General features: G+C 40.8%; 2 protein-coding genes across 10 annotated transcripts in view; both read right to left on the reverse strand.

The window, feature by feature from the left end:
• Window positions 1-1,673, reverse strand: part of LOC137892148 (receptor-type tyrosine-protein phosphatase mu-like) — a 107,816-nt gene extending 106,143 nt beyond the window's left edge. For all 9 annotated transcript variants that reach the window (XM_068737084.1, XM_068737083.1, XM_068737082.1 and 6 more), the window contains exon 1: window positions 1,299-1,673. In XM_068737084.1, the coding sequence (XP_068593185.1) occupies window positions 1,299-1,386 (88 nt within the window). In that variant the 5' untranslated portion in view covers window positions 1,387-1,673. The remainder of the gene's footprint in view (window positions 1-1,298) is intronic.
• Window positions 1,674-2,940: 1,267 nt separating this feature from the next.
• chodl (chondrolectin) lies at window positions 2,941-12,693 on the reverse strand. Its single transcript, XM_068737160.1, has 8 exons — window positions 12,470-12,693; window positions 8,289-8,464; window positions 8,034-8,221; window positions 7,117-7,274; window positions 6,692-6,742; window positions 6,484-6,567; window positions 6,317-6,413; window positions 2,941-5,108 (listed from the first exon to the last, which is right to left on the reverse strand). The coding sequence occupies exons 1-8, from the start codon at window positions 12,546-12,548 to the stop codon at window positions 5,024-5,026; spliced, it is 918 nt and encodes a 305-aa protein (XP_068593261.1). The 5' UTR covers window positions 12,549-12,693; the 3' UTR covers window positions 2,941-5,023.
• Between the last annotated feature and the right edge of the window lie 1,024 nt (window positions 12,694-13,717).

Here is a 13,717-nt window from a genome sequence, read left to right on the forward strand (position 1 = left end):
TGAGAACAGTCAGAATCTCAATACAGTTCAATGAGAACAGTCAGAACCTCAATACAGTTCATTGAGAACAATCAGAACCTCAATACAGTTCATTGAGAACAGTCAGAACCTCAATACAGTTCAATGAGAACAGTCAGAATCTCAATACAGTTCAATGAGAACCTCAATACAGTTCAATGAGAACAGTCAGAACCTCAATACAGTTCAATGAGAACAGTCAGAACCTCAATACAGTTCAATGAGAACAGTCAGAAGCTCAATACAGTTCAATGAGAACAGTCATTTTTGTTTATCATGAAAAACCTCCTGCTTTACTGTTCATCTCCTGATTCTAATGGATTCTACTGGGTTCTACTCCTTCATGAATTGTTTAGTTTAGTTTATGGATTTTGCACAATTTAAAAAATAAAATACAAATAAACAAACATAACAGAGATAAATAATATTTAGAGCAGGAAAAGGCTCATTTATAATATTAATATTTTACATTACAGAGAACATAAAACATGACTACATGGACAAGATGTTTTTACAAAATATGGAATTTGACAACAATATAATACATTATAAACAGCAAGAGTAGTACTGCGTTCTACTCTTTTTATGAATTGTACTGGGTTCTATAGGGTTCTACTCTTTTTATGAATTATACTGGGTTCTATAGGGTTCTACTTCATTTATGAATTATACTGGGTTCTACTGGGTTCTACAATGTGTAGCTGCTCTACAAACGTTTTCGTCACCCTCTGAATGTAGAATAATACTCAGTACTTGCTGCTGGCAGTATTTATGTCCTTAATTATTAGCAGTATTTCTTCACAGTAATTCTTCACAGTATTTCTTCAGGTATTTGCAATGTTTCTATATTTGCAGTATTTATTTAGATGCAGTATTAATTATAGTGTTTCTTCATTTGCAGTATTTTATGGTTTGCAATATTTCTGTATTTATTTCGTTGCAGTATTTCTTCAGGTATTTGCAGTATTTATTTCGTTGCAGTATTTATTTAATTAAAGTATTTCTTTAATTGCAGTATTTATTTCGCAGTATTTCTTTACAGTATTTGCAGTATTCTACGGAGCTTCTGTTTTGAAAACTTTAGTTTTTCTGAGCTAAAAAACTGACAGAAGAGAAAGAGAAGAAGAAGGAGGAAGAGAAGAGGAAGAGGAGGAGATTTTCCAGCTGGAAACTTGGATGCCGACACACAGAAACATCTCCATGTTCTAACCCCCCCCACCCCCCTCCTCTGGTAGACCCGGACCCCCCCCCAACAACCCGGACCCAAACGTCTCCGTTACCTTTGAAGGTGTCCGCCCGCGTGCCCGTTAGTCCGAGAGAAAGCAGCACGAGACACGCGGAGAAGAGCAAAGTTCTAGTCCGATCCATGTTAGCGCGAGACGGAGAGGAAAAGTAGAACAACTTCCTCCTCTTCTTCTTCTCCTTCTCCTTCTCCTTCTTCTTCTCCTTCTTCTTCTCCTTCTTCTTCTCCTTCTTCTTCTTCTTCTTCTTCTTCTTCTTCTTCTTCTTCTTCTTCTTCTTCTCCTTCTTCTTCTCCTTCTTCTGTGGACTCCTGTCTGTCGCTCTCACACACAGACAGACGGGTTGTCGGTCTCTCCCGTTTTCTTTTTTCCTCCGTTTCTCTTCAGACCGGAGAGAGACTGACTCCGTTTACCGAGCAGCCCTCTGACGTCACAGGGGGAGAGAGACGTTAGGGGGGCAAAGGGAGAGAGAGAGAGAGAGAGAGAGAGAGAGAGAGAGAGAAAGAGAGACAGAGAGGGAAAGAGTGAGAGAGAGACAGAGAAAGAGTGAGAGAGAGACAGAGAAAGAGAGAGAGAGAGACAGAGAAAGAGAGACAGAGAAAGAGAAAAAGAGAGAGAGACAGAGAGAGAGAGAGAGAGAGAGAGAGACAGGGAGAGACAGAGAGGAGAGAGAGACAGCGAGAGAGAGAGGGAGAGACAGAGAGAGAGGGAGAGAGAGAGACACTTACTATTTTGATATTCAGCTTTTATATTTTAGTATCACGTTTTTTTGTGTTTATTTTCCTTTATTTGACATTATTTTGACTTTAATCTTAATTCCATAAACATGTTATTGAAGTTTCTGCTGGTCGTCACATTAAAATGTTCTTTAAGAGAAAATCTCAGCTTCAGAGTCACGATGCTGCCCTCTGCTGGTTCAGATCCTCTTTTTCTTCACAGTGACGACATGTTTTACCTTCTCAAGTCCTGTTGAGAAACAAGTCCTGTTGATCACTCATAAACCCCATATACCTCTGAACCATTCCAGATCACATCTATGAAAGGAACATTTGTGTATGTCTGTTTATGTCTGTTTGTTTTTGTTTTGTTTTTGTTTGCTTATGTGTGTTTGTTTATGTTTGTTTATGTCTGTATGTTTGTTTATGTATGCATGTTTATGTTTGTTTATGTCTGTATATTTAGGTTTGTTTATGTAATTAAATAATTAATGAGTGAATGAATGATTAACTGAATGAATGAGTGATGTTCTTCTCTTCGTACTAAACTCCACATGTTTAATTTTGTGTCTTTTAACGGCTTCCAGTGAACATTGAGCTGCTTCCGTACAAAGTGCTTCATTCATCTGTTACTCTGAGCTGCCATCTGCTGGACTGGCTGAGACAAGACAGCAGAAAAAGATCTACTACTGAAGCAGATTATTATTCTAATAATAATAATAATAACAATAAAAATAATAATCCTGTCACACTTTTCGATCAAAACATCTTATTGTTAAAAACGTCACACTAAATATAAGAACAAAGTCGTTTTTATTCGTTTTATGTTCATATCTTATTTCAGTGAACTTATAAAAGATTAAATAGTGAGTTTGCTTCATCAGCAGGTAAGATGAAAAACAAAAAACATGTCATTGTTATTTTTTAAACTTCAAATACAAAATCTAATTCAGCTACAGAATTAATTCTCGATTGATTTTTGGACTTGAATCAATTTTTGAACGTTAAATCAAACAAAAACAATCAACAGGAAGGACGATCAAGTCAAACGTTCAAATCATAAGTCTCACTACTCCAAAAATCACTGAGACAAGTTGCCAACGGCCATTACATTACATTACATTACAGTCATTTAGCAAACGCTTTTATCCAAAGCAACTTACAATAAGTGCATTCAACATCGGTCATCAAAAGAACTACTAGTCACCAGAAGTCACAAGTGCATCTCCTTTTTTAAACAAGCATCTAAGAGCATGAAGCAGAGCATAAGTACAGAAACAAACTAATACAAATACAATAAGTGAAACAAGCTAGTATGAATACAATAAGTGCTGAGTGGAAGGCTCAGGGTAGCACTTCTTGAAGAGGTGGGTCTTCAGCCTGATGAAAGATGGGCAGCGACTCTGCTGTCCTGACGTCAGTGGGAAGTTCATTCCACCATTGAGGAACCAGAACAGAGAACAGACGTGACCGGGTCGATCGGCCATAGAGACCTCTGAGAGATGGTGCGACTGATTCCCCCGAGGCAGCAGAGCGAAGTGGTCGGGCGGGGGTGTAGGGCTTGACCGTGGCCTAGCGATAGGAAGGAGCTGTTCCTTTCACTGCCCTGTATTCTAGCACCAGAGTCTTAAACTGGATGTGAGCTCTTACAGGGAGCCAGTGTAGAGAACGGAGAAAGGAAGTTGTGTGGGAGAACTTGGGGCGATTGAACACCAGGCGAGCTGCAGCTTTCTGGACAAGCTCCAGAGGTCTGATGGCCGACGCCGGGGTCCAGTTAGTAGAGAGTGTCAGTAGTCCAGATGGGAGATGATGAGAGCCTGGATGAGAACCTGAACCGTCTCATCAGTGAGGAAGAGGAGAATTGTTACTATGTTGTTACTTTGTTGTGCTGCTCGTGGTCAGTGTGACAGGGTCCCTTAAGAGACAGGGTAACCATGGGCTTAAAGATGTCAGTGTTTATGTTTAAATGGTCCAAATATTATGGTTAATAATAGATTACTTTTTTATGACATACAGTAATATACTTTATGTACACACACACACACACACGGTTGTCAAACTGAGTCACACAAAGTTTTATTCACGACAAACAAAACGTAGTTTTTCTCAGAGCTGCAATGCGCACGAGCACACACACACACACACACACACACACACACACACACACACACACACACACAAACACACACACACATACATACATACATACATACATAAACACAAAAACACACACATAAACATCACATTACAGTGAGAGTGTTCGTCAGCTGATCGTTAGTTTGTGGTGCGTTCAGGTGCTCTGGGAACAGAGAGCTCTCTGCAGGTCAAAGCTCAGAGGATAAACATGACATCACCACAGGTCACACTTAAAGTTCACTCCTTATTCATCGTTTATACTTGTTTATAAACATGTAATAACTGGTCTACTCTTCTTCTATGAAGATATGTTTTATATCATTATACATAATGTATTATTTGTTTGTTTATAGTTATAGTTGTTAATACTTATATTAGCTCACAACCCTCTTATTGTGGGTTTTAAACCAGTTATTACATGTTTGTATACTGATTACACAATAAACTCTTTTCTCCAGCGACCAAGTTTCTTATTAGATAAAGAATAAAATGATGTTCCTCCCAAATGATATCTTATATAGACAAGTGTATCTGTGTATAAAGATGGACTATCTCTCTGTTCTTCCCTTTTTAATTTGCAGAAATATGAATCCCACCCCCCTCTGCTCTGAAATCAAACGCACCCCTGAGAGACGCTTCATTTCCTCTCAGCTGCTGATCACTGCCGCTTCATTAAGTGCAAACATTAAACATCAAGGGGGGAGGAGAGAAGGAGATAGGGAAGGAAGAGAGGGCAGTAAAGAACACTTATGTACATGAAAGTACATGAGTAATGTGCAGTAATGTGTTTATTCTGCAGTACAGTAAACAAGTATAAACACTGTCCGTCACCGCTCGATGAAGATGATTGGCCGTGATGTGATGTCATCCCTCTGCTGACGACACTGTGACATCACTGTGACATCACAGACGTCAGACCTCCATGCGGTCTGGTTTGGGCGTCTTGGAGATCCAAAGGTTCGACTGAGACACGATGGCTGTCTTGGTGCGAGGAGTACTGCGAGGAGAGGGTACATTTACTCAAGTACTGTAATTAGGTACAAGTTTCAAGTACTTGTACTTCTAATCTACCACATGTTTCTGACAGGTTTAGTTACTTTACATTGTTACATTAGTTCTATTACAGCAAGAGTATTTTACTGTGTGGTATTAGTACTTTGAAACACAGCAGGTTCACTGAATATAGAGAGCAGACTGTTTCTCTCTCTCTCTCACACACACACACACACACACACACACACACACACACACACACACACACACACACACACAGGGCACACAGAGCAGTGAGCCAGATGCTGTAAATCAGCTCTTGTTAACAAGATGTCGGAGTGTTTGACCTGTCATAATCACTGAGTAAGCATCACACACACACACACACACACACACACACACACACACACACACACACACACACACACACACACACACACACACACACACACATACACACACACTGCATCATCAGCAGTAACAGAGAGGCGAAGCCCCTCCTCCTCCCATGAGACCTGATATCGTAAAAAATCTGTGCAAGTCGACGTGGAGAGCAAAATGTTTCACAAACAGGTCCTTAAAGAGAATTTAACAAACAAACATCATTCAAACTCAGCAGAAACAAAATAAAACTAGGCAAACCGTCTTTGTTAACTTTGTAGCAGAGTTAAATGCAGCAGAGTTAAACGCAGCCGAGTTAAACGCAGCCGAGTTAAACGCAGCAGAGTTAACTGCAGCTGAGTTAAAAGTAGCTGAGTTAAACGCAGCCGAGTTAAACGCAGCCGAGTTAAACGCAGCAGAGTTAAACGCAGCAGAGTTAACTGCAGCCGAGTTAAACGCAGCCGAGTTAAACGCAGCAGAGTTAACTGCAGCCGAGTTAAACGCAGCCGAGTTAAATGCAGCTGAGTTAAACGTAGCTGAGTTACCTTGCTAGCTTGTGTTGGTGACGTAGATGTTGAGAGACAGATGGAATTCAATGAAACTAAATGGAACCACAATAAACTGCTACTCTTGACTTTCTAAATGATCTTTTAAATTGACAAACATCAAATGTATCATTAATGGCAGAAAGTAGACAGAATCACAAAAACATTTGTCATTCCTAAAATAAGCTGCCATGGGTCACAGCAGAGGGGGACGGACTTCACCTCTTTACTTATCAACCGGAGTAGGAGAAGAGGATGCTGGGATTTGTAGTTTGTTTAGTCTTACCTTCTACTGAGCATCTGAAAACAACATGTCCCAGAAGCCACCAGGATGAGCAGCAACAGGGGGATTGTGGGTATGATCACGTACACCAGTAACATGCCTGGAACAGACAGACGAAACATTACGCGTGTTCAGAGGTCAGAGGGGTCAGAGGTCAAAGGGGCACGTACCTGAAGTTCCAGCCATGGTCACCTGAGGGGGGACCTCCTCACTGCCTGCAGGTTGTTTGACCACACCTCCACCTGCTGTGGCCTCTGAGAACACACACACATATATATATATATGTGTATATATATATATATATATATATATATATATATATATATATATACACATCTATATATGAAGACATGACCCTATAAGGACTTTCCTGCTCACCTGTGCTCCGCCCTGCAGGTGTGGCACCTTTTTTCTTCACAAGATGAGTCTCTGAGAGAAAAGAATAAAGGCAGAAAGAATGAATGAACAAATAAAATTAAATACAATTTAAATTAAACTAAAATTGATTAAGATCAAACAAAAGAAGGAACAAGTGAATGAAATAATGACAGAAATTAAGAACAAATGAAAAAAAGAAAAACAACAAGAGAAATTCTGAGAGAAAGAATCAACAAACAAAAAGATTGAAAGGCTTTCTCAATCTGGCTAAAGATAATTAATATATTTATAAAATCTCTGCTTAATATAGAGATATATGGTCTCTATATGAAACATATAGAGACCATATATATATATATAATATATATAAATATATCAATTTAATATAATAAACACATAATTCTATTCTGATTGGCTGATGGTACCTGGTTGGTATTTGCATATGAAGTTGTGTTTCATGTTGCAGCGGTCGTCATTCCATTGGTAGAGATAAGCTCCGCCCAGACCAGGTAGAGCAGTTGGTTGATGGTACATCACGACGCAGGCCTCTCCTCCACAGGACGGCTCGTCAAAATACCAGTTCCTACATCATCATCATCATCATCATCATCATCATCATCACAAGCAAATTGGCTGTTTGCTAAACCCCACCCTCTTCTTTGTACTCGATCCCTAACAAGGAAATGTCTTTGTACTTGATCCCTAACTAGGAGGCTTCTTTGTACTTGATCCCTAACTAGGAGGCTGCATTGTGCTTGATCCCTAACTAGGAGGTTGCATTGTACTTGATCCCTAACTAGGAGGCTTCTTTGTGCTTGATCCTTCACAAGGAGACTTCTTTGTACTTGATCCCTAACAAGGAGCCTTCTTTGTACCTTATCCCTAACTAGGAGGCTTCTTTGTGCTTGATCCTTAACTAGAAGGCTTATTTGTACTTGATTCATAACTAGGAGGCTTCTTTGTACTTGATCCCTAACTAGGAGTCTTCTTTGTACCTTATCCATAACTGGGAGGCTTCTTTGTACTTGATCCCAAACTAGGAGGCTTCTTTGTGCTTGATCCTTAAGTAAGAGTCTTCTTTGTACTTGATCCCTAACTAGGAGTCTTCTTTGTGCTTGATCCCTAACTAGGCGGCTTCTTTGTGCTTGATCCCTAACTAGGAGGCTTCTTTGTGCTTGATCCCTCATAAGGAGGCTTCTTTGTACTTGATCCCTAACAAGGAGGTTTCTTTGTACTTGATTCCTGACTAGGAGGCTTCTTTGGACTTGATCCCTGACTAGGAGGCTTCTTTGGACTTGATCCCTAACTAGGAGGCTTCAATATCAGCATCACCTTTACTCACCTGAAGGAGGCCAGACTCCCATCGGTCCAGTGGTAGAGCTGTGGACAAGAAGTGAAGGTGTTGCTGAGTTCAGGATGAGTCTGATCGACTCCGTCCACCCGAGTCAGACCAATCCAGAAGTCCCCGTCTGCTATACCTCCTCCTCCTGCACCTCCTCCTGCACCGCCCACTGCTCCTGAACGAAGCTCCTGGAGATGAGAAAGAGAAAGATGAGAGGAGATGGAGGAGATGAAGAGGACCAGTTGTGGGTCTCACCTGCAGCAGGTTTTCGATGTGGTTCTGTTCCACCGGGCTCTCGATGCTGAGCAGAGAGCCTCCGTCCATCTCACAGGCCTGACAAGCTTCTCTGAACGCAACGCGGCTCGACACGTCATGGAAGTAAGCGATCTTATAGCAAGGATGCTTTGGACCTCCGAGACACACCGTCTGACCTGAGGGGGAAGGACAGAGTCATAGTCCCTCCTACTGTATCATCTCCTTAAACCTCAATTAGGAAGCTTCTTCTTGATCCATTCCAACTGTTGAAGAAAAGCCTCATATAACTCATTATGTTGAACACAGCACATTCCCTAGAAGTGTGTGAGGTCAACAGCTCCTAGAAAGGGATAAAGGCATGCCAGGAAAATTGGGCTGATGTACAAAAATCATTTTCCGTACAAGTATCATTTGTCCTGCCCAAATGTTATGTTGACCCAGACGAGGACAAGAGAGCATGACATAATGAGAAGACCAGATGTGCTTTGTTTGTGGTTCAATCGATGGGATTTGATTGGTGGAAAGTGACAAAAGGGGCTGAATTTAGACTATAAAAGTAGGATGTAAGAACTAAAACATTGGATTTGTTATGAATTGCCATTGTGTGCAATAAAGACATTTTCCCGCTGGTTTGCAAACTCCAAGAACCACATATCTTCTCTTCATTTCTGCCACAACATAATGGTGGTGTTTGTGTGTCTGCCACAACATAATGGTGGTGTTTGTGTTTCCGCCACAACATAATGGTGGTGTTTGTGTGTCTGCCACAACATAATGGTGGTGTTTGTGTTTCTGCCACAACATAATGGTGGTGTTTGTGTTTCTGCCACTGTTTCTGTACTTGATCCCTAGCTAGTAGTCTTCTTTGTACTTGATCCCTTACTAGAAGTCTTCTTTGTACTTAGTCCCTTACTAGAAGTCTTCTTTGTACTTGATCCCTTACTAGAAGTCTTCTTTGTACTTGATCCCTTACTAGAAGTCTTCTTTGTACTTAGTCCCTTACTAAAAGTCTTCTTTGTACTTAGTCCCTTACTAGAAGTCTTCTTTGTACTTAGTCCCTTACTAGAAGTCTTCTGTGTACTTAATCCCTTACTAGGAGGCCTCTTTCATCCGTGATCTTTTCATGACTGTATCATCTCTATATTAGTGACAATCACTTTGCATAGAAACGCTGATATCAGTAGAGCAGAGTCACTGAGAGAAAAGCTGTGTGTGTATGCGTGTGTGTGTGTTTATGTGTGTGTGTGTATGCGTGTGTGTTTATATGTGTGTGTGTGTGTATGCGTGTGTGTGTGTATGTGTCTGTGTGTATGCGTGTGTGTGTGTGTGTGTATATGCGTGTGGTTTGTGTGTGTGTATATGTGGGTGTGTGTGTGTGTGTGTGTGCGTGTGTGTGTGTGTGCGTGTGTGTGTGTGTGTGTGTGTGTGTGTATATGCGTGTGTGTGCGTGTGCGTGTTTGTGTGTGTGTGTGTGTGTCTCTAGTGATTAATACACTGTCTGGTTAAAACAGCCTCACACACTCTACTTTAAGTGATTAGCTGGATTCTCTTCTGCAGAATCATCACTTTACTGTTAAAGCCACTAAAGAGCTCCATATATATCTGTCTACTATCAGCCTGTCTGTCTGTCTGTCTCTGTGTGTCTCTCTCAGCCTGTCTGTCTGTCTGTCTGTCTGTCTGTCTCTGTGTGTCTCTCTCTCCCTCTCTCTCTCGCTCTCTCTGTGTGTGTCTCTGTGTCTCTCTCTCTCTCTGTTTCTCTCTGTCTCTCTCTCCCTCTCTCTCTGTGTGTGTCTCTGTCTCTCTCTCTCTCTGTGTGTGTCTCTCTCTCCCTTCTCTCTGTGTGTGTCTCTGTCTCTCTCTCTCTCTGTCTCTCTCTCTGTCGCTTTCTCTCTTTCTCTCTCTCTCTGTCTCTCTCTCTCTGTCTCTCACTCAAACTCAGATTTATTTTATTCTCATCACTATTATTCAGTTCAATGCTGAAATATTTTTTTAGCATCAAAACAATTTCTAATGTAATAAATAAATAATGTATATGTAAATGATAACATTAGATATATATTGATCATTGAATCAACTGATGCATCATCATCAGCTAATTAAAGATTATCTACACCAACTCACTAACCACAGGAAGTACCACAGCAACCACGCACCATGCTTCCTTCAACTTCTATCAGTGCTGGTAATGGTGGTTGAAACTGATGCACTGAATAGAGTTGAAGCGGTAGTTGAAACTGAATCACTAAAGAAAGAAGTTGAAGTGGTTGTTAAAACTAAAGCATTGGAGGAAGAAGTTAAAGTGGGAATTGAAACTGATGCTGAAATGTAAAATATACAGTCAGGTCCATAAGTATTTGGACTGTGACACAATTTTTCTAATTTTGCTCATTTACACAACCCCAATGGATTTGAAACTAATCAGTCAATGTGTGGTTGAAGTGAAGACTTTCAGATTTAATTCAACGTCCAAAACAAAAAAATCACAATGACTGTTTATGAATTACAGCCACTTCTACAGTCATCACATGTTCAGAGACTCAACAGTAATTGGACAATTGTCTGACAAACGGTTTCATGGCCAGATGTTCTGTTTTGTCTCTATTTCATGACACATGATGTCAACAACAAGATTCTAAATGTTATATTAGCAGTTGGTAGTTGAACTCTCAGCATGCGGACCAGAAAGGTGTCAATGTAAGTGAAGGAGAACATTATTATGTTAAACACATTGGTGACCGTGGTGAAGAAAACCCTTCATAACATCTACTGAAGTCAAGAACACTCTGGAGGAGGAAGACGTTCTATTGTTAACGTCTACGATTAAGAGAACCCTTCATGAATCTAATACAGGTTTACAACAAGGTGAACACCTCTGGTACCACTGAAGAACAGGAAGACCTCATTAGACTTTAACAGAACACATCTGAACCAGACTGACCCGCTTCAGAACCAGACTCTCTGGACAGATGAAACCAGATGAACTTGAACCAGAATGATGAGAAGAGAAACGTGTGGAGAAGGAAAGGAACGGCTCATGATCCAAAGCATCACATCATCTGTTACCATGGAGCAGTGCTTTGGATGGACAGGTATGGAGCAGGTCACTGGTGTTCATTGATGATGTCACAGCTGATAGAAGCAGCAGGATGAGTTCTGAGGTGTTTAGAGTTAAACTATCTGCTTAGATTAAGACTAATGATACTGAACTGATTGGATGAGCCTCACAGTGCAGCTGGATAACGACCTAAAACACGTTGTAAAAACAACCCGAGAGCTTCTGATGGAAGAGGAATGGAATGATCTTCAATGGACAAGTCAGCTGATCTCAACCAGGTGAGCAGCTGTTCAGTTCCTGAAGATACAAGTGAAGGAGAAAGACCCACAAACCAGCAGCAGCTGAAGGAGGCTGCAGGAGAAGGTCTGTGAACGCATCTCAAGGAGGAAACTCCCCGTTTACTGATGTTCATGTTTAGGGAGCCACTTATTAAAAATAATGATTATATTCACTATTATGTTAATTTGTCCAATTACTGTTGAGCCTCTGAACATATGATGACTGTGTAGAAATGGCTGCAATTCCTAAATGGTCATTGTGATTCTTTTGTTTTAGACGTTGAATTAAAGCTGAAGTCTACACTTCCACACGTTGACTGATTAGTTTGAATCCATTGTGTCACAGTCCAAATACTTCTGACTACCTGACTGTAAACGATTCAGTTGATCATCCGTTTCAAATAGGACGCAGTAGAAATGTATTGCTCTCTGTTTAAAGGGTTCACCCACGATGTTAATGGGTTCTTATGAATGGAATAAAAGGTATTTAATGGTTGAAATCTTCTTAAAATAACAATAACAACGTGACTGAAAACGGCATTAATTTTGTCTAACCACAATTTATTTTTTCATTTATTTTTTAAAGTGTAAAAGTCCTTAACATTTACTAAATAGCATAAAAAACATCCCTGACTTTTCACTTTTAAGGCGTTAATTAAATGACGGTTTAATGTTATTTGGTTAAAGAATACATTTTCAATAAAATCAATTAATTATTTATAATTAACCAAATGTTTGGAACGGCTTTCCTGCTAATCGATCAGTTTGATTCATTAATCCTAAATCATAAGAACACTCTTAGTATTAAATGACGTCTCATTTATTTAAACTTTATTTTCTTCACTCACCGCTCACCACCCGCGCTCCGCTGCCCCGGGTTACCATCATCGCCATGCCGACCCCGAGGATCAACAGCAAAACTCTCATCTTGTTGTTAAAAAAATAAGCTAAACAAAAAACAATTGATGTCGACTCTCGATTCTGTAAAGATTCGATTTCTAAAAGAAAAATTTCAAAATAAAAGCTGGAGTTTATCTGTATATTTCCATTTTCCCTTCACTTCCTTTCTTGTTTCTCTTCCTCTGTGGTATGAAGCGTGAGGAGGAGAGACTGTTTCTGTCTGCTGCTAAGATCCTCTCTCTCTGTCCACCCCCCCCCCCCGATCGATCCTGCCTACCGAGCCCCAGATGTTGCCTCCTATATCATTAAGCCCTGGGGGGGCCACATACAGTTTAATTCACTTAACACAGAGAGGAAGCTGATTGGTTTCCAGCTGATCAATAAAAGAAACACTCACTCCTTCCTCTGATATCACTTATGACAAAACTCAAATCTCTTTTCTCTCCATCGATCCATCTGAAGGTGTGAGCAGCATCTTTTCATCATGTTCATCCTAATCTGATGCCTACAGTCTTTGTGCTAAGCTAGGCTAACAGTCTCCCTCTTTATCAAGTCTTCGTGCTAAACTAGGTTAACAGTCTCCCTCTGCATCCAGTCTTCGTGCTAAGCTAGGCTAACAGTCTCCCTCTTTATCAAGTCTTCGTGCTAAACTAGGTTAACAGTCTCCCTCTGCATCCAGTCTTCGTGCTAAGCTAGGCTAACAGTCTCCCTCTGCATCCAGTCTTTGTGCTAAGCTAGGCTAACAGTCTCCCTCTGCTTCCAGTCTTTGTGCTAAGCTAGGCTAACAGTCTCCCTCTGCATCCAGTCTTTGTGCTAAGCTAGGCTAACAGTCTCCCTCTGCATCCAGTCTTCGTGCTAAGTTAGGCTAACAGTCTCCCTCTGCATCTAGTCTTTGTGCTAAGTTAGGCTAACAGTCTCCCTCTGCATCTAGTCTTTGTGCTAAGCTAGGCTAACAGTCTCCCTCTGCTTCCAGTCTTTGTGCTAAGCTAGGCTAACAGTCTCCCTCTGCATCCAGTCTTTGTGCTAAGCTAGGCTAACAGTCTCCCTCTGCTTCCAGTCTTCATGCTAAGCTAGGCTAACAGTCTCCCTCTGCATCCAGTCTTCGTGCTAAGTTAGGCTAACAGTCTCCCTCTGCATCTAGTCTTTGTGCTAAGCTAGGCTAACAGTCTCTCTCTGCTTCCAGTCTTCATGCTAAG

Source organism: Cebidichthys violaceus, unplaced genomic scaffold (assembly GCF_023349555.1).
Source record: "Cebidichthys violaceus isolate CVI_PGR_0920_01 unplaced genomic scaffold, fCebVio1.0.p SCAF_76, whole genome shotgun sequence".
NCBI classification, from domain to species: domain Eukaryota; kingdom Metazoa; phylum Chordata; class Actinopteri; order Perciformes; family Stichaeidae; genus Cebidichthys; species Cebidichthys violaceus.